The 21,643-nt window shown below is 37.5% G+C and overlaps 2 protein-coding genes across 10 annotated transcripts in view; one reads left to right on the top strand and one right to left on the bottom strand.

The window, feature by feature from the left end:
* The window catches only part of DNAJC24 (DnaJ heat shock protein family (Hsp40) member C24), a 71,534-nt gene extending 50,116 nt beyond the window's left edge, over positions 1–21,418 (top strand). The window contains exons 5-7 of one of the 5 annotated variants that reach the window (XR_009545618.1): positions 17,534–17,681; positions 20,352–20,529; positions 21,013–21,406. Coding sequence is in view for 4 of the 5 variants with exons in the window: in XM_060176647.1 (XP_060032630.1) it covers positions 17,534–17,681; positions 21,013–21,049 (185 nt within the window). In the remaining variant the exon portion in view is untranslated. The other 4 variants (XM_060176647.1, XM_060176645.1, XM_060176646.1 and 1 more) reach the window with 4 other exon arrangements.
* The window catches only part of IMMP1L (inner mitochondrial membrane peptidase subunit 1), a 62,955-nt gene that overhangs the window by 5,132 nt on the left and 36,180 nt on the right, over positions 1–21,643 (bottom strand). The gene's annotated exons all lie outside the window — the stretch shown is intronic.

Genomic DNA, 21,643 nt, shown 5'->3' with positions numbered 1-21,643 from the left:
AATAATTTATGGGGTAGGAATCTGCTTCACTATACTTCTGACTGGCTTTTATTTGGGAAACAGGGACAAAAATACTGGGTTTTAATAAATAACAAATGTCACAGACTACTTTTATAAGACTTAGTGGTTTTTTTTTTTATTTAAAGTTTTAGGTTCATAATGTAGCTGAGAAGAATGTACAGAGGTTCCCAAATAACCTGTGTGTGCCCTCACACTTACTTCATCATTATCCTTCTCTAGGATGTTATGCTAACTATACTTAGTGGACTTATAGTAACACATAACAATCACCCAAACCCATAATTTATCTTCATGTTTACATTCTATGAGTTTGGACTAATGTATAATATGTATTCATTATGGTATCATTAGTTTCACTGCCATAAATGTTACCTGACTCACTTATTTTCCCCAGATCCAATTAATTTTAGAAAAAAAAATAAATGTATACATGTCTGAAAGACCTAAATTTTACCTTACATCAGAGACTATATATACATTATATATAAATATTTGCTCAAAACCATGTGTGTGTGTGTCTGTATTCACTGTGCCTAATTTATTAATAAACTATCATAGGTATACATATAGAAAAAATAGTAGGCAAGCATAAACCTATGGGTCTACATCAAATTAAAAAGCTGCATGGCAAAAAAACAAACAAACAAAAAAACCCACTACCCAAACCAGAAACCCTCACAGAGGGGGAGAAGATCTCTACGTGTCATACATCAGACAAGAGGCTAATAACCAAAATATATAAAGAGCTTGCCAAACTCAACAAGAAAACAAATGACCCCATCCAAAAATGGGAAGAGGACATGGACAGAATATTCACCACATAAGAGATCCATAAGGCCGAGAAACATGAAAAAAAATGCTCCAATTCTTTGTCAGAGAAATGCAAATAAAGACAACAATGAGATACCACTTCACTCCTATGAGAATGTCATACATCTGAAAAGGTAACAGCAGCAAATGCTGGAGAGGTTGTGGGGTCAAAGGAACCCTCCTGCACTGCTGGTGGGAATGTAAATTGGGTCTACCTCTCTGGAGAACAGTCTGGAGAACTCTCAAGGCTAGAAATGGACCTACCCTATGACCCTGCAATCCCTCTCCTGGGGATATATCCTAAGGAACCCAACATACCTATCCAAAAAGATCTGTGTACATACATTCTTAGCAGCACAATTTGTAATAGCCCAAACCTGGAAGCAACCCAGGTGTCCAACAACAGATGAGTGGCTGAGCAAATTGTGGTATATATACACAATTAAATACTAATCTGCTATTAAAAACGGTGACTACACCGTTTTCAGCCGATCTTGGATGGACCTTGAAAAACTCATGTTAAGTGAAATAAGTCAGAAACAGAAGGATACATATGGGGTGATCTCACTCTCAGGCAGAAGTTGAAAAACAAGATCAGAAGAGAAAACACAAGTAGAACCTTAACTGGAGTTGGCGTATTGCACCGAAGTAAAAGACTGGGGGAAATACAGTCCAAAAAGGATGACAGAGGACCTAGTGGGGGTTGTATTGTTATGTGTAAAACTGGAAAATGTTATGCAGGTACAAACTATTGTATTTACTGTGAAATGTAAAACAATAATTCCGCAATAAAGAAATTAGAAGAGAAAGAAAAACCAATCAATATAGAATTTAATACTATCCATGGTTTAGACATCTACTTGGTCTTGGAATATATACACCACGGATAAGGGGGAGACAACAGTATAGTAAAGGAATAAATTCTGCATCTCACAGGCTTCAATGCTTCAACTGAAGTAGACAGATTGGAAAAGCCTCATCACTGATGGTAACTTTAATAAGAGTTCCTCTATTAAAAAGAAAGCTTTGAACTGTGAATCTTTTAAAATCTAAGCAGCCTCCATTACTGACCTCCCTTCCCATCAATTATGCAATTTCCAAGTAAAATATTCATGATGTTTGTTGGGGGCTCAGTGGTGGCACCTGGTTGGGCACACATGTTTCAATGCACAAGGACCCAGGTTCGAGCCTCTGGTCCCCCACCTGCAGGGGGAAAGCTTTGCAAGTGGTGAAGCAGGGCTGCAGGTGTCTTTCTGTCTCTCTCCCTATTTTCCCCTCTCCTCTTGACTGCTGGTTGTCTCTATCCAATAAATAAATAAAAATTAAAAATATATACATTCATGATGTTTAAAAAGATTCTACATTGGAACCATTTAGTTTTGATTGGCTGTAACGGTATATACTTTTGAAATGCATTTTAGTGAGGTATAGTCTATTCAGAGGGGAAAAAACTCACTTAATATTTTGCAACTAATTTTGAAGAATTTGGGGGGGGTCAGGCAGTAGCGTAGCAAGTTAAGTGCACATAGCACAAAGTGCAAGGACCAGCATAAGGATCCTGGTTTGAGCCCCCCGGCTCCCCCCTGCAGAGGGGTGCTTCACAGGCAGTGAAGCAGGTATGCAGGTGTCTATCTTTCTCTATCCCTATCTGTCTTCCCCTCCTCTCTTGATTTCTCTCTTTCCTATCCAACAAGTGATATCAATAAAAACAATAATAATAAACAGAACAACAATAAAACAACAAGGTCAACAAAAAGGGGAAATAAAAGCCTCCAGGAGCAGTGGATTCATGGTGCAGGCACCGAGTACCCCAGCAATAACCCTGGAGGCAAAAAAAAAAAAAAAAAGGAAAGAAAAATCTTGCAAACTTATGTAGCCATTGAGCGAGAGAAAGGGGAGGAGGGAGAAAACCCGTAACTGAAGCTTCTCCCACTGTTCTGGGGACCAGAGACTCCAACCTATGTGATGTGCATGGTAAAACAGGCATTTCCCCTTCCAGGTCAGCTATCTTGTTGCCTGGGTATAGTTTATATAATAGCAGGTAACTGGTTTAAAACAGATACAAGGTGGATGTTTGGCTTAGCAGGGGGTGGGACACAGTCTTTCGGTGGTGGGAATGGTGTTTATGTACACTCCTATTAATTTGTAGTAATATAAATCACCATTTAATTAATATGAGAGAGGGAAAATTGAATGTCTCAAATTTTTTAAATCACAGGCTGAGTCTTTGTTATGGTAAGTCTCCTAAAAGCTCAGACCAGGGAGAACAGAAGCAACCGTTGGGACAGCAATATACAAATAATGTCAAAGGACATAAATTATGGTGATGTTGTGTATGATACAGCAAATCCTGTATAAGGACCGCTGATTGCGCCACTGGACTCTGATACAGCAAATCCTAACAAAGGGATATTTCAAAGTTAACCCAATTGCCAAATAATGTAATTATAGAAATAACTATCTATTGCCTTCTTAAACCCTAAGATAGCAGGAACCTCCTGTTTCCTCTATAGAGTCTATATTTCCCCCAGTCCTGGAACCTCTAGGTTGGGACTCACTTTCCTGCATGATTCTCTCAATTCATACCAATTGATATCGTATCCACCGATCCCAACCTATTCAATGCAATGAGTACCACCTCAGCATGGTTCACTTCAGACTGTGTCCAGAGACATCAGGCATGGAATGTCAACCCTTCACCCTCATTACTCGGGTGAGACCTTTTCTTTCACAGGATTCTCTGATTCCACGTGGTTCACTTCTTAACAAAGTCCCAAAACCTAGATATAGACCACATCCCATAAGAGAGAGCATATGTTCACATGTATCCATAAATTAGGGCAAAATATATGCCTGAAAGCAAAAATGCAAAATAGTCTGTAGTGAGTTAGTATAAAGTTCATAATGAAATAGTGTCTACTTAGATGTATATACCCTCCTCACCTACTTCCTATTACAGTTCTATCATTCACACCAAAGCTAACCTTATCAAAGTAAGGACTGCAAAATCTGAATAAGGGCAAGAGACTGGCATACTTTTAACGATGACTCTTTAGTCACTATCAGGCCACTCCATCAGCTGGGGCCCTAGCCTGAGAATCTTGAGATTCCCAAACAGACACAATGGGCCTAGACCTCGAATAAATCCCTCTCTCCATTGTTACTGGTCATCTATATCAGGAACAACACAATAAACCTCTTTGTGGGCCCCCATGGGATCTTGCCCTCAATGTGGATCAACAATGGTAGAGAATGTTCCATCCTCAGAAGGGAGGCTGGACAACATACTCCATGCTACACCTGAGGGAGATGTGTTGATACTTGGGTAGTTTGGAATGTTCCTACTGATGACCACAGAATGAGGTTGGATCTATAGGGATGCAGAGGTCACATAGGCTCCTAAGCTGAACATGGGCCCCAGACCATATCAAATCACTGGGGTTTACAGTCAACAATATTTATACACCGTTCCCATATTAGGGAGCTACTCTCTTCCCTGATCTAGCTTTCTGGTCCTTTTTCCAGCCATGACATCATCTCCCCAGACAATAACTTGGATTCACCTACATATCAGATTTCAGGCTCAGGGGAAACAAAAAAACAAACTAATATAGCCACAGGCCCTTTGGAATATAACTAAAATATGCCTACTAGCTATCTATAAAATGGAGGAGCCCCCCCCCAACTCTTCATCTGCACTATTCCAGCCTTTAGGTTCATGATCAGTCAACAATTTGGCTATGTATGTTAATTCTCTTTTCAACCACCAGGTTCCAGATGCTAGCATGATGCTGACCAGACTTCCCTGGACAGACAACCCCACCAATATGTCCTGGAGCTCCAGTTCCCCAGAACCCCACCCCAATAGGAAAAGAGAGAGTTAGGGTGGGAGTATGGATAGACCAGTCAACGCCCATGTTCAGTGGGGAAGCAGTTACAGAAGCCAGACCTTCCACCTTCTGCATCCCACAATGACCTTGGGTCCATACTCCCAGAGGGTTAAAGAATAGGAAAGCTATCAGGGGAGGGAGGGGATATGGAGTTCTGTGATATGGAATTGTGTGAAGTTGTACCCCTCTTATCCTACGGTTTGTCAATGTTTCCTTTTTATAAATAAATAAAATAAAAACACTAATGGAGAGGAGTTGGGTGGGTTAAGCACAGGTGGCACAAAGCACAAGGACTGGTTTGAGCACCCTCCTACCTGCAGGGGGGTCGCTTCACAGGCAGTGAAGCAGGTCTGCAGGTGTCTATCTTTCTCTACCCCTCAGTCTTCCCCTCCCCTCTACATTTCTTTCTGTACTATCCAACAATGATGACAAAAATAGTAACTAGAACAATAAATAGAAACAAGGACAATAAAAGGGAATAAATATTTTTAAAAAACACTAATGGAAGGGTTTTACATGAATCTATAGTCAATGAAAAAAAAAAACTGGGGGTGGGGGTAGATAGCATAATAATTATGCAAACAGACTGCCATGCCTGAGACTCCAAAGTCACAGGTTCAATCCCCAGCACCAGCATTAGCCAGAGCTGATGCGTGCTGTTGTTTAAAAAAAAAGAAAGTGGCAGAACAATGTGAATACATTCTTTTAAAAACTATGAAACATTTTACATAAATTAAAATTCATAGTTTTATAACCAAGTAGTTACATCTAACATACAAACATACATACATGTGTCTTGATATACCTAACCCTTTTTTGCAGTGGTACTTTTACTTTTTTTTTTCCACATTCTTTAAAATATTTATTTCCTTTTTGTTTCTCTTGTTTTTAGTGTTGTTGTAGTTATTTTTGTTGTTAATGTAGTTGTTGTTGGATAGGACAGAGAGAAATGGAGAGAGGAGGGGAAGACAGAGAGGGGGAGAGAAAGACACCTGCAGACCTGCTTCACTACTTGTGAAGCGACTCCCCTGCAGGTGGGGAGCCAGGGGCTTGAACTGGGATCCTTATGCCGGTCCTTGTGTTTTGCATCACGTGCGCTTAACCCACTGCCCTACCACCCGACTCCAGGTACTTTTAAAAAAGAGAACGGGAGTGGGGCAGTAGCACAGGGGGTTAAGTGCACATAGTGCAAAGCACAAGGACCAACATAAGGATCCCGGTTCGAGCCCTGGGCTCCCCACCTGCAGGGGAGTCACTTCACAAGCGGTGAAGCAGGTTTGTAGGTGTCTTTCCCCTTCTGTCTTCCCTGCCTCTCTCGATTTCTCTATGTCCTATCCAACAACGACATCAATAACAACAATAATAACTGCAACAATGAAACAACAAAGGCAACAAAAGGGAATAAACAAATAAAAATTTTTTTTAAAAAAAAGAGAGAAAATGAGATCAGCAAGACAGTTCAGCTGGACAGTGTGCTCCTTTGTTATGTGTGTAACACTGGTTCAGGCCCAGTCCCCTACACTGAAAGAATCCTTATTGCTGTGGTTTCTTCCTCTTATTTTATGTCTCTGAAAAAGTCATCCCAAAATGGTCAAGTCCCAAAGACAACAACAGCAGAACTGCTGGGGATATATGAGAGAAAAATTTCCATCACAATGTAGATTAGAACGAGCTTTTCAGAATTAAAACAAATTTTGACTTTAAAAGTATGAAAAGAGAGGGACTAATGTCTAATCTACCTAGTAGGTTCTGTTTCTTTGTACAGTACAAATTAATGAGTAATACAGTAGTTGTGCCATCTGGTTCCTTGGTAAATAAGACATCAATCTAGTTAAAAATTCATTCATTGTGGTCCAGGAGGTGGGGCAGTGGACTCTCAAGTCATGAGGTCGCGAGTTCGATCCCAGCAGCACATGTGTCTGATTCTTTCTCTCTCTTCCTATCTTTCTCATAAATAAAATCTTAAAAAATTCATTCATTTAGGGCAGAGGACGTAGCATAATGGTTATACAAAGAGACTTTCAGGCCTGAGGCTCCAAATTCCCAGGTTCAATCCCCCGTACCACCATAAAAAAGAGCTGAGCAGTACTCTGGCAAAAAAAAAAAAAAAGAAAAAGAAAAAAAATCATAAATGATTTAAATAAAGTTTATTATATATTTGATATGGATCTGAACCTGACCTTTCTGGTATGAAATGAGATAATAACACCACCTGGGGTAGGGTTATGCAAAAGACACTTTCATGCTTTAGGCTCCTGAGGGTTCACGTTTAATCCCTAACATGATATTAAGCCAGAGTTGAGCAGTGCTCTGGGTTCACTCTCTCTTATCTTCCTCTATAATAATAGTATGATAAAATATTAAGTTAAAATGTTATATTTAAATATCTTCTAAAACACATTTTTCAAAGCTACTATAACTCTCCAACCCAAGAAGTAATGGTTACTACTGTAATGGTTCTGGCCCACAAGTTACCAGAAATAGAAATCTTTAATTCCATGTCTTTGTTCATTACTTTTTATAACCAGCTACTGTTAGATTACATTTCCTTTTTACATTTTGTTAAATATACCATGCCAACTTGAATGACTTCATGTGAGTGAACAGGAATATATACCTGCAATGAATGCTGCTATGTAATTTTTTTTTTTTTTTTTACTTTTGTTGAAATCTGAATTTTCCTAGTCTGAGTGAGATATAGCTTACTTCTTGGGCCAAATTTTGAAGAATTAAATGAATACTTAAATCACTCTGTTTTTTTTCTGTCAGAGTTTTACTTCCTGAACTGTGATAAACCTAATCTCTGGGCTCCACAAAAGAACCAAACCTCTAGTTCTCAGCTATACTAACAGAGATCTAGTTAAGTGCCTCTTTTATAGTATAAGCAACAAATGTAATTGCCTCATGGCCTGCGGGTGTCCATTTAACAAAAGAGCCTTTTGTGAACCAACCCACAGGTGTTACCTTTCCTGATTCAAGTGAAATCTGATGAAAGAGTTCACAATATCAAATAACACATTTGCCAAACTGTAATCAAGATCATTTGTTTGATTAAGCAATGAAAAAGTTAAGGCCAAATTAAGCAAAAGTTCTGATTGAAGAGTAACATACCTGTAACTTAACCTTACAAAACTTTCAAAAACTAGGAAATTCTAACAGATTGATTTTTAATCAATCCTTTATTTTCTATATAAAAGGTAAGTTTAAAAATAAATGGTAGGGAATCCATTGACCCTAATATGGAATATAACTTTTTCAGAGACATTCTAAGATGACTGTAGATGCAAAGAAAACAATTAGATTTAATGAACAAAAATTATAAAGGAAAGGAGAGAGGCAAAGTTTTTAGAATCCTTTTGACATAATGTTCTCCTGAATTATGTAAGGAAAGGAGAGAAACACTGAAATTTTATCAAAAATAGATAAAATCTTGTTTCTTTTTGGGAAAAATAAGTAGAAGTGATATAAAAAAACACTACAGTCTTAAATGTATTTCATTTTTCCAAACGTATTTTAGATTTAGAGTGATATATATGTATAATCAAATAGTTAATGTGGAATATAAAATGCCTAGTTTCTCTGCCCTGGGAAAAAAGTCCATACGATGGACTGTACATTCATAAGAGGTCATTTTAGTCTATTAATTAACACCTCTATAACTTTTTTTATGTTACTATCTTCTAGATGAGAAGGCATAAGTCAAATTAATTTACTGTTATGTGGTTATTACATAGTCTGCTTAATCAACACATAACCAAAAGGTAGCTATGGTAAAATGCTGTACAAGTCAATTACTAGAAAGACTACTTTAAAGATTAAACAATTTATAAATTATATAGTTCTAAAAGAACTTCATAAAACCCAGTATTTGTTTGACTACTACAACAGCAAAATTAGGAACCCCATCAGTAAATAATTGTTGGAGTTTACCCTTTCTATAATTCCAACAAAAGCTATAAACAAAGACATGTCAAAAAGTGAGGCATTAACCCCCCTTGAGAAGCAATCAAGTAGAAGAGCTTTTAAGAATACAAAGCTGAGAAAACAGTTAATCTTTAATTTTTTTTAAAGGAGGGTTTCAAGTGTCAGTTGAAAGCAAAATCCAAGGAATAGTTTTGATAATATTCTATTTCTGTATTATTTTCATTGACATTTCTCTTTCAAATAATTTCTTGCCTACATTTGTATACTTGAGCTAATTATGGCAAGGAGAAGAATATCTACAGTCTTGATAAAAATGCTCCCAATTGCATTTGTTAGGGTCAGGTATGGAAAAAATAACACACTGATTGTTTCTGTGGGCACTTCCTTTATTACCCCATCTAAATTCTGACTTATTACTACCATCACTAAATCATGCCTGATTCAGTTCCTTCACTGACAATAGGGCTAATTTATGTACATAGTCAATTATCACCAAAGAAAAATTTCTACAAGAGTTCTGGTAAGCTAAACCTATCAAAATGGGCTGAGGAAATGAAGTGGGATGCTTTTTACTAATAGGTTCCCTTTCATTACTGAGCATCTCCCTGCTAAGTAAACTTAGCAAGTAATCCAAGACTTGACTTACTTATTTTCATAAGTATTATAGCTAAGCATCTTCATCTTCTCCCTAAGAACTCGGTAACTCCATCCAGTCTGAATAGGAGTTATCTTGATGAGTTGTTAAGCATAACAGGGTTTTAGTTTAATCCACTGAGTCATAAATCCTGTGTTCAAAATGTAGTCCAGCCATATCTCTAAACATGGGACTAATAGGTGCCTAATAGAAATATGAGTACCAAGTTAAATGAGACATAAAAAAGCACGAAGGTGGTTCAACAGGTAAAGTGCAGGATGAGCATATGTTAAGCCTATGATTTGATTCCATATATCATATATACAGAAGGAATGTTCTAGTCTATGTCTCTTTCATTTTCTTTAACCAGAGCACTGTTCAGCTCTGGTTTATAGAGGTGCTGGGGCTTGAACCTGGGACTTTGGAGTCTCAGTCATGAGAGTCTATTTGCATAACCAGTATGCTATGTACCCTCACCCTTATGCCTGTCTCTTATAAACATAAATAGATCTTTTTTAAAAAAGTGGAAAGAAGACATAAGTTTTTGGCACCCAATAAGTACTAAATATTAGTCGTTTTATAGCTGTTGCCTTGGCTGCTAGTCTAAATGATCTGCTAAAACTTTTCAGTTGGGGTTTCTTACAGTCTACCCAGTACTTTGTGTGCTTTTTTTTTTTTTAATATTTATTTTATTTGTTTATTCCCTTGTTGTTGCCCTTGTTGTTTTATTGTTGTAGTCATTGTTCGATAGGACAGAGAAATGGAGAGAGGAGGGGAAGACAAAGGGGGGAAGAGAAAGATAGACACCTGCTTCACCGCCTGTGAAGGAGCTAGGGGCTCGAACCAGGATCCTTACTCCGGTCCTTGCGCTTTGCGCCACCTGCGCTTAAACTGCTGCGCTACAACCCGACTGCCACTCTGTGTGCTTTGTGATTTTGTTGTGTGGTGCTTTGGTTAATTAACTAATTAATTAATTAGTCTGTTTATTATTTTTGCCACCAGGGTTACTGCTGAGGTTTGGTGCCTGCATGAAGAATCTACTGCTTCCAGGATTTCCTTTCTTTGTTATCGGATAGGACACAGAAATTGAGATGGGAGGGGGAGGTAAATAGGGAGAGAGAGATTTGCAGACCTGCTTTACTGCTCATGAAGCTTATTCACCTGCAGGTAGGGAGCAGTGGCTCAACCAGGATCCTTGTGCATGTATATGTACTCAATTGGGTATGCCACCAGCTACCCCCTTCTTTTAGGTTTCAATTCCATAGTTCTGATGAGCTCTACAACTCTGAATTAAAACTAGTATGATTTAAAATGTTCATAAATCGCCAACAGAATATCATTTTATATACTGACTTTATAAAAAATTCAGTTTTGAAGATCAAATCGTCCAAATGGAATAAAGATTAGAATTTTCCTTTCCTTTTCTTTTTCTTTCTTTCTGCCTCCAAGGTTATTTCTGGGGCTCAGTGCCTGCATATGAATCCACTGCTCTAGGAGGCTATTTTTTCCTTTTGTTGCCCTTCTTTCATCGTTGTTGTGGTTATTATTATTGTTGTTATTGATGCCGTAGTTGTTGGATAGGGCAGAGAGAAATGGAGAGAGGAGGGGAAGACAGAGGGGGAGAAAAAGATAGACACCTGCAGGCCTGTTTCAGCACCTGTGAAGCAACTCCCCCCCCCCCCCCGCAGGTGGGGAGCCGGGGACTCAACTGGGTCCCTGTACTTCGCACCATATGTGCTTAACCCGCTGCACTACCACCCGACCCCCCCAAGACTAGAATTTTCATAGGCATCTTCATCAAGCAATATTTATTAAATGTCAAACGCAATGGGTGGAGTTAGAAAATAAAAAAGGATTTTGGGTTGGGTGAGATAGCATAATGATTATGCAGAGACTCTCATGCCTGAGGCACTGAAGTTCCAGGTTCAATCCCAGGTACCACCATAAGCCAGAGTTGAGCAGTGCTCTTGTAAAAAGAAAAAGAAAAAGGATTTATTGAAACCAGTAAAAAGGCCTTTCCATCCTACCTAGCTATCAAATACAAGTCTTACAGAACTGTTTTGCCTAGGACAATGGATTATTTCACTCTTTAAACCAATGTTACCTAATCTGTTGAGTTTGTATTTAAAACATGCATTTATATTCTCACTTCAAGGTTATCTTCTCGCTATCTATTTGTTTGTTTGTTTGAAGGGGAAGGTTCAGAGATTGAACCTACTGAGAAAGGGCAGCATTTTCCTCCATGGCTACACTCCTCATTTTCATTTCAGCTGATGTTTACTGATTCTCATATTTCAGAAATTGGGCATAAATGAAACAGGGTATTTCAATGAGTGCTAAGTAGGTAAATACTGGATTCTCTTGTGCTCTCAGAAAAAGTCAAATGAGTAAATAAGATGCAAACTTAGCAAAATGTGTACTAATATGCTTCCACAAAAATTGTTATACCTGGGATTTTGAAAAAAAATTTTTTTCCCAAATCAAAACTCATCTTGGATTTATTCCTATAGAATGTTGCACTCTACAATTTCCTGTTTTTATGTAATAATTGTTTCAGATAGAGATTGACTAGAAAACTAATTTAATTTAAAATTCTATTAGAAATAGAACATCACTGGTAGAGAAACTCATATTCTAGTAAAGAAATGATAAGAATAGGTAGGTCTTTTTATTTTACTTATTTATTGCCTCTAGAGTTATTGCTGGGGCTTGGTACCTGCACTATGAATTCACTGCTCCTGGGGCCATTTTTTCCATTTTTGTTGTTAAGTAGGAGAAAGAGAAACTAACAGAAGAGGGGGAAAGAAAGATAGACAACTGTAGACCTGCTTCACTGCAGGTGGGGAGTCGGGGGCTCGAACTCAGATCTTTGTGCTTCCTACTATGTGTGGGACCCACCCGGCCCTCATAGATCTTTTTATACTTAATGCTAATAATGCTTTTAAAAAAAGCACTGTTACTTATTTTTCTTTGACAGACACTTCTACTTGTGTGTTATTCATCAGAACACAACTCTAATGTTTCATAACCTTAAAGTTACTTAGTATGAAATTGAGTTTTGTGAACACAAAATTACAAATTAGGCAGATAGATGAAAGGTGGCATTTTTGTGATGATGTAAGATAAAAAGAATAGCTGAAGATCCTTAAAAATTAGGATTAAACCCTGGTTCAAGCCCCCGGTTCCCCACCTGCAGGGGAGTCACTTCATAGCAGGTCTGCAGGTGTCTGTCTCTCCCCCTCTGTCTTCCCCTCCTCTTTCCACTTCTCTCTGTCCTATCTAACAACAATATCAATAGCAACAACAATAATAACTACAACAACAATAAAAAAACAAGGGCAACAAAATGGAAAATAAATATTACAATTTTTTAAAAAACTAAGATTTAAAAAAAAGACATTAAGATTGATTCCAAGGGTTGAGAACATCAAAATACTGTTTTGACTAAGCATGAACATACACTGTGGACATCAAGGAGGTAATAATATAGCACATAGTGAAATACTATCCTAAGGAAGCACTTTGTGTGTATTTTCTCCCAACTTTCTGTATACTGCAAATGGAATTATATTAAACTATAATGTATTTTATGCTTATCAGATGGACTTTTACCATATCCTAAAATTAAGTATACACTGTCTCGATTTCCCAAAACTACATCTCCCCTAGGTTCCTTTATTACAATATACCACCTACTACCTATAGCTAAAGTGAAAGACATGGGCTCATTTTAAACTATTCAAATCCATTTCTTCTAACTTTACAAACAATGTAAGATTAAAAATTCAGGCACACTAGACACATGTCTTGTAACCAACAGCTACATGTGCCTAGTGGCCATTACACTGGACAATACAGATCTAGAATATTCCAATTCTGCATAAAGTCCTACTAGACAATGCCAGAGGTCGTAAACTGGATTTACTCTAGCATGGTGCCAATCCTCAAATGCTCAATAAATGATTGTGGAATTAATGAATGTCTGAATAAGTAAAAGGAAAATTTAGCGGGTACTGCAGAATTTTTGTCCACTCGTATAGTGTGTTCATTTGCATCTTCTCTCTCACCCCAGTTCTTTGCACCCCAATCTAATTAGTGATTCCAGCTACTGACAAAAACAAAGTTTTATTAAGGATGATGTCTAAATTCTGGGATTGGTTTGGGGTTTAGATGTACTTGCAGGGAGGGTCATAAATCTGTATTAGTCTATATCCTAAATCTACTCTGACTTTTTTCACATACGGAAGTCAGGTCAAATTTCAAGTCTCTGCAGACAAATAGTTTCTCTAATTCTTCCTAATTTAGAGGTTCATGCACACCAATGTACAGGGAAAGTACATATGAGTCTTAAATTGCATCTTAGATTATGTGGTTTTTTAAAAAAATATTTTTATTTACTTACTATTGGATAGAGACAGGAATTGAAAGGGGAGGGGAGAGAGGGAGGGAAAGAGATAGAGAGACATCTGCTTCATCACTTGTGAAGCTTTCCCCATGCAGGTGGGGACCAGGGTCTTGAACCTGGGTCCTAGCACACTGTAACATGTATTCTTAACCAGATGCTCCATCTGGCCCCAGCATCTTAGATTTTGTAATTACTTGCTCAACAGTCTTTCATTCATTCATTTTTTTTCTTTCTTTCTATTTTATTTGATAGGACAGAGAGAAACTGAGAGTGGAGGGAGGGAGGGAGAAAGGGAGAGACAGAAAATAGACAGCTGCAGACTTGCTTTACTGATCATGAAGCATCTCCCCTGCAGGTGGGGAGCAGTGGCTCAAATCTGGGTCCTTGCACATGGTAATATATGCACTTAGCCAGGGGTGTCAGCACTTAGCCCTCCTCGTTCTACATTTTAAACATTTTGTCTCTTGTCCCTTTGATTCTGTGTGTATGTTTAGCGAAGGCATAGTAAACTTCAGATGGTGCCAAACTAAATGACTCAAAATTTTGTTTCAGTAGTTATGAAAATACTAAACTAGAAAGCATTCACATAGGACTTGGCTAGAATTCCAATGGCTTCTAATGCCATTATTTTCTTGTTAATTTACTATAATTATTTATCTTATCAAATCTATATCTGCTTTCATGCTATTCCTTTTTCCATTTCTATTTATAATAAAGAACTGTTTAGTAAATTATGAAGGCTTTCATAGAGTAAGATTAAAGGGGTCTTAGAAACATGTAGTTTTAATCACCCAAAGTGGTAATACAAGATCTTAATTTAATTGCTAAATTCAAACAATAGTTTCAACATATTCCACTTAGCAACAGCTTTCTAGCAAATCGATGTATCAGATTAGGAAGCAACATGACACTTGGGACATATTTCTTTACTACTAGCAGAACACGACTCTGCTCCGAATTACTTTAGGCACCTTTAAAGTACAGGTGTCTCATACAGCTTGCATACAAAAGTACATAGAACATTTGCATTTTACTGGATTGCATACTGCATCCCTATATATTTACACTAATAGGTTTATATTTACACTAATAGGTTTCCACCTTTAAGCACTTAAAATATTTTTAGATGAACAAAATAATCTCAGAAGACTTGGTTTTTACTTCCAGTAGAAATGCTGGTTTTTAAACACCTAGGCATGTACATGTATATTCAAAGATTATATATATATATATATATATATATATATATAGTATGTTTCCATAAAGTAAGTCTATAAACTACATTTTGTTGTTAAACTAAGATCAAATTATCCTGAATGTTTAGCCGACACATCAGAAAATGTTTGTTATAGAGCTCTAAAAGGGTTGTTCTTTAGTGCTAACCTATGAAAAACACCTCAGAATTGTAAACAATAAGTCAAATTTATCTTCAGAACTGTGTTAGCTATAGGATGAAAAAGTCACGTCATCTCCGCAGTGAACTTCACTTTAGCAAAAGAGTAAACATATTTCCTCCACATCAGCTGCAATCAAGGCATTAGCAGTATGCCATGATTGATTATCCTGGGAGCCGTTGCTGAGAAATGGATGTGTAGCACAGGTTTTTATCACTATAGTCTGCAAAAAGCAAGTCCCCTGTTTAGATACCCTTATGTAATAAGTGACATTATTAGGTAGTTCTCCTATTTGAATGGCATAAGGATTTAGCGTATCAGCAACTTATAATAAACAAGCCCTTGCAATCTGATGTATCCTCTCCCTACACAGTACTTTTCTGTTTATAATACAAATGGCAATAGAGGACCATATGGTTGTGACTTTTAGTTAAAGTAAATGACACTTAAACAAACAGAAAAACAGCATTAGGATATTCAATGATATGAATTAGACCCTAAATACACAGTGCACATTAAGGGGCAATTAGTGTTCAATGTAGAAAGTGACCAATTTCTAATGCTATTCAATTAGTGAGATTGTTTTTAAGTTTGTCAATCAGTCTTATTTAAATATTTTCCACTTCACTGTGAAACAGCTTTATTATTGGCATATTATTTGCAAGTTCTTTTTAATAGCATTAGATCAATGGCGTATCCTGAAAATAAATCAGTCCTTTATAAAATGAAAAAATTGCCTCTGTTCCTAACATTTGTATCAGCAACAGTGATTTTGTTAATAACATGATTTATCCTTTAAAATTAAATATAAATAATACAATATAACATAAATTCTTTATTCATCCACTATCACTCTACTGTGATCTGAAAACTTTTTCTGAAAGGGTTAGACAACAAATGTCCTAAGCTTCATGTGCTATGTAGTCTTTGTTACAACTATTTAACTCTGATGTTTTAGTAAAAGCAGTCAAAACAATATATAAAGGAATGAGCACTCCTGTGTTCCAATAATACTTTAGTCACGATAGGATGCACAAAAAAATTATCAGGAAGTCTTAAAAGCCACTTTAAGGTCTATAACTTTTGCTATGAGCCTTTGAATAGAAGAGTAATAGTACTAGTCTTTAAATTTAATTATTAAAAAAGACCATTACAGCTTCCATGTGAAGAATAGTCAGAGGACAAGTAGGGAGGCAAAAACGATGGGAAAGATATTAGCAGAGAAAGAGTAGTTCCCAAGTTATTGCAAGAAAGATAAACTTGTCTAACATCAAAAAGGTAGTAGTGACACCAAAATGGCAGTAGCAACAGCAAGACAGCAACAGTGGTCTAATTCTGATTGTAATTACAAGTTGTAGTCACCATGATTTGCAAGTGGACTAGATGTAAAGTGAAGGGAAAGAGATAGAAAAAAAAAATGAGTACAAAGTCCGTGACTTGAGAAAACTGAAAGAGTTGTCTTTACTAAAATGAGAACATGTATGATGTAACCAGTTTTGGAAGAAAATTAATTAAGAGTCTAGTTATATACCAATTAAATTCAAGAGGATCATTATATACTATAGTATAGATAGTGCCCTGATCTACCATGTGCATGGCCCTGGTTAGAGCCTAGCCGAAAAAGCATTAAGGGAAGCTTTGGTGCAGTGGTTTCTGTTTCTCTTTCTCTGCCTCTATCTGAAAAAAACCAGCACCAGAGTGTAACTCCCCTGAAATGCCACACCCCTAAAAATAAAAAAAAGGTAAAAAATAAAATTAATGAGAAAAGTTTAAAACATGAACCCATAGTTACTCCCATGGCTGGAAGAACCAATAAAGGAAGCTTAACAAGAACAGAGATAAGAAGTAAACCTAGAGAGAGTGATCTTCCTAAAACTAAGTGAAACCAAGAGAACACGTATTTTAAAACATTCTAAGTAAAACAGGAGCTGAAAAATGACCACTGGAATGACAATCAATAAAGAAATAATTGACAACTGTTTGGATGAAGTGGTGAGGATCGAAGCCTAACTGGGAATTCTCTACAAAGAGAATATGTAACCATTAAAAAAGAGAGGGGGGGGGGAGAGAGGGAGAGAGAGAGAGAGACAGAGAGAGAGAAACAGTTCCAAGTGAAGTCAGTAAGTATGCACAACTCTTTTATGTAAAAGCAGGTGTTACCAAAGGGGGCTTCTTGCTTAGATGGTAGATTTTATAGCCCAGTTGTTTCCTGAAAGTTATTTACTGCACCACTGTTACATTATGAACTCAAATCAAACAATGAATTAGTACATAATGTTATTCCCAGGAAGATTATAAAGTGTTACTTTTCATCTCTTCACTGAGTCCTGACTCTAAATTTCCTATGAGGAATACATACCATGTCATTTACTTATTTATTGAGGGGTGCTATAGTCTCATGTGTGTGGTTCCATGTATCTGGACTGAAAATTTTTTCGTTCTTTTTAAATTTCAGAGGGGGAAAGAAACAGAGACAGACACCATAGAACTGCTTCACCATTTATAGAGTGTCTCCTGCTGCTGATACCACTGTATTGCCATGAGGTACCAATGGTTGAACCTGGATCTTCATGTTGGACTAAGTCATGCAACTTACCCCACCAGTAATCTATTCTCAATACATACTACTTTAAATTGAATATTATTTTGTATTCTGCCTATTGTGCAAATCAACAGATGAATGTCGTTCAATTTTATGTAGTTATTGTTTGCTAAGTACTTCCAACTAGGGAAGGTGGGGGCACAGAGCTTTGGTAGTGGGTGCAATGTAGAACTATACCCTGTAACCTTACTATTTTATAAGCCATTACTAAAGACAAATTTTAAAATATGGCTTTACAAAATAAAACAGTTCTAACTAAATACTTTTCTGCCTAATTAGTGACTTCTGGCAGCAAAGTAAAAAAAAAAATGCTATAGCATAGAAAGGCAAGTTACTGAAGGTGCTTGAGCTAAGAACAATTTATTTCTTTGAGAGTCAAATTAAGCTCATATTCCAGTAATCAATGATCAGCCTATAATGAAAGTCTAGAATCACTGGCCACAATGTAATCATAATAAACAAAACCCAATGCAGTAGCACCTTGGAGGTAATTGATAAGTTTCCAAATATTTAATGTAAAAAATAAATCATGGTTTGCAGCTGTTGCTTGCAACATGGCTTTTACTATTTTAAAATGAATGAAACAATTCCACATCACTTAACCAACATACTGCTTATATATATTTTTTGCCAACTTACAAACAAAACTATCCCTTTCATATGCTAAACTCTTTATTCTAGGTTCCAAGCGATAGTTCTGGTATTTTTCTTTCTGTAGTAGCTATTTAGGAGGATAAATGTGATTAGTTTTTGCCCAGAGCTCAAAGCACATTTAATATTTATTATCTTTACTATGTAGCATAGTCAAGACCTAAATATTAATGTCTTTATTTTATAAACAATGATGATGTTTCTAAGAGGATTCAAAGGTCAGTGGAAGAAAACCACTAGATAAAATACAGCACCAGTGTCTTTTTGAGATAGCTGAAAAAAAAAGGGGTCACTCTAGATGAGTGGACCCTACAAACAGCTTGGATATCTTTTCACAGTACTCTAGACTTGGATAAATTTTTGTTATATATCACCTTGATTAATAGAACACATTTGCTAAAGTGGTTCTATAATTGCTACAAGAATTCTTATGGCTTGAATAACACAGCCTTGAAAAACTTGTAGAGGGAAGAAGAATGGAGTGAGAGAAGTGACTAAAAAAAAAAAAAAAAAAAACTGGCTTCTCTTCAAGACCCGGTACCACCCTGATCAGAAATAGTTCCTTTGGCTGGGAGTATGGATCAACATGTAAATGCCCATGTCCAGTGGAGAAGCGACTCAAGAAGTCAGACCTTCTACCTTCTGAAACCCATAATGATCCTGTGTCCATGCTCCCAGAGGGATATAGAACAGGTAAACAAGGAACGATCTCACCAGAGTACTAGAGCTGAAGGTTTGGTATCAGAAGCCTGGCCTCTGTGGACATAGTCCAAAGTGAAGCATGTCGAGGTAGTGCTGGCTGCATCGATTAGGTTGAGATCAGCAGATGCAGTATCAATTGGTATGGGTGGAGAGAAGCCTGCTGGAAAATGAGCTCTGACGCAGAGGTTCCAGGACTGGGAGTAATATGGGTTTTACATTGAATGGGGAGGGTTCCTGCTGTCTTAGGGTTTAAGAAGGCAATAGATTTTTGTTATTAAACCGAGCTATATGGAAATTTGGTTGAGCTTGAAAATCCCATTGTTAGAATTTTCTGTATCATACAAGACCTCACCATGATTTATGTCATTTAAGGCTATTTACATATAGCTGTAGCTTACATAGTGATGCAACCAGTTGCTTCTGGTCTCTCTGGTCTAAGATTATATAGGTGGTTTAATATTTCAAAGAAAAAGACATTATTAGAAATGTACTAACAATTTGAGCCCACTATTAAGATTCAATTAGGGTATCAGTTTGAAGCCTTGAGTGCTTGGATGAAAAGAATATATTCTCAGAACTGTACTAGCTCATAGGACTAACTCATCATAGTTCATAGGATTCCTTAATTCTATTTCAGTGGTGCACTTCTGAAAAAAGCCACAGCACCTAGATATGGACCAGGGTCCAAGAGAAAGAGCGCATGTTCATGTGTACCCATAAGTTAGAGGTAAACATAAACCTAGCAATATATACTCCACAGAATGCAAGTTCAAATCTACAGGAATGCAGAGTTTACACAGGCTCCAGCACTGAGATCAGCTGATCTCAACCTAATCAGTGCAACCAGTACCGCCTTGACATGTTTCACTTCAGACTGTGTCTACAGATGACAGGCCTGTGATGTCAACCCTTACACTCCAGTACTCTGGTGAGACCATTCCTAGCTCATAAGACTCCTTAATTCCATTTCGGATGGTGCACTTTAATAAAGCCACAGTACCTAAATATGGACCAGGGAACAAGAGAAAGAGCACATGTGCACATGTATGTATAAGTTAGGGGAAAATATCCTTAAAGCAAAAGTGCACAATAGTTTGCAGTGACTGAGTGAGTGCAGCAAGCAAGAAGAAAGACCTAAAAAAGGCACCATAAAATACTTAATTAGTTTCTACTTAGACCTAGTTTCCTCCTCACTTGCTTCCCATTTCACGTCCCACAATCACTCCAAGGCTAACTTTGTCAGACAAAGTAAGGACTACAAAAGCTGGATAAGGGCAAGAGACCAGCATACTTTAATGATAGTTATTTTGGTTACCAGGCCACCTCATCTCCCAGGGACCTAGTAGAGAATCCTGGGATTCCCACATAGTCATGATGGGCCTAGACCTCCAACAGATCCCTCTCTCCACTGTCATTGGTCATCTCCGTCAGGAACAACATAATGGGCCCCTTTATGGGCCCCTACAGGACGTTGCCTTCAGTGTTGATCAAGAATGGTAAGGAATGCCCCATTCTCTGAAGGGAGGTTGGGCCAACATACTCTACCACTCAAGGAAGATGAGTCCAGCAATGAGTGCAGCCTAGAATGCTTGCTCCTAGCTATGACCACAGAATGTGAGCTCAGACCTACAAGGATGCAGAGGTTTCACAGGTTCTTGCTCTAAATATGAGCCTCAAATCAATGGGGTTTACAGTTAACAGTATTTATATACTTCTCTCATATTTGGGAGCTACTCTCTTCTCTGACCCAGTTTTTTAGTCCTATTTCCAACTCTGATACTATCTCACCAGACAATGCCTTTGGTCCACCTGCAAGTTAACTATCAGGCTCAGGCAAGAATTAGTAAAGACATGGGCCCTTTGGAATATACCTAAAATAGACCTACGAGCTTTTTAAGACCTCAAATCTTCATCTGTAATATTCTTGCCTTTAGGTTCCTGATTATTTAACAATTCTTTATATCTTAATGCTTTTTCAGACAGCAAGTTGCAGATGCTACCATGATGCCAACCTGACTTCCCTGGGCAGACAACCTCATCAGTATACCTGGCACCTGACCTCCTTAGAGCGCTGGCCCACTAGGGAAAGACAGAAACAGGCTGGGAGTATGGATAGACCTGTCAACGCCCATGTTCAGTGAAGAAGCAATTACATAAGCCCGACCTTCCACCGTCCACACCCCATAATGATCCTGGGTTGATGCTCCCAGAGGAATAAAGAAGTAGGAAAGCTTTCATGGGAGGGGATGGGAAATGGAACTCTGGTGGTGGGAACTGTGTGGAATTGTACCCCTCTTATCCTATGGTATTGTCAATATTTTTTATTTTATAAATAAATTTTAAAAAAGAAAGTAACAAATCTGCAAAAATGGGCTGGTGTTAAAAGTACATAGAGAATATGTGTGTGTATGTGTGTGTGTGTTGCTGAAATAAATAGCTAAAATACTGAATGAAGTTGTAACTAGCATATGAAGGTGATGTTCAGTCAAAATTTGACATTTTTGAATAATAAAAGAACACAACATTGATGACAAAGACCAGGGGAAAATAGGCCACTTGATGCCACATGATCACCATCTTTAACATTATCACCATGAGGTAGCTATTATT

The sequence above is a fragment of the Erinaceus europaeus genome, chromosome 17 (assembly GCF_950295315.1).
Source record: "Erinaceus europaeus chromosome 17, mEriEur2.1, whole genome shotgun sequence".
NCBI lineage: Eukaryota > Metazoa > Chordata > Mammalia > Eulipotyphla > Erinaceidae > Erinaceus > Erinaceus europaeus.
This window is presented reverse-complemented; position numbering and strand designations above follow the sequence as displayed.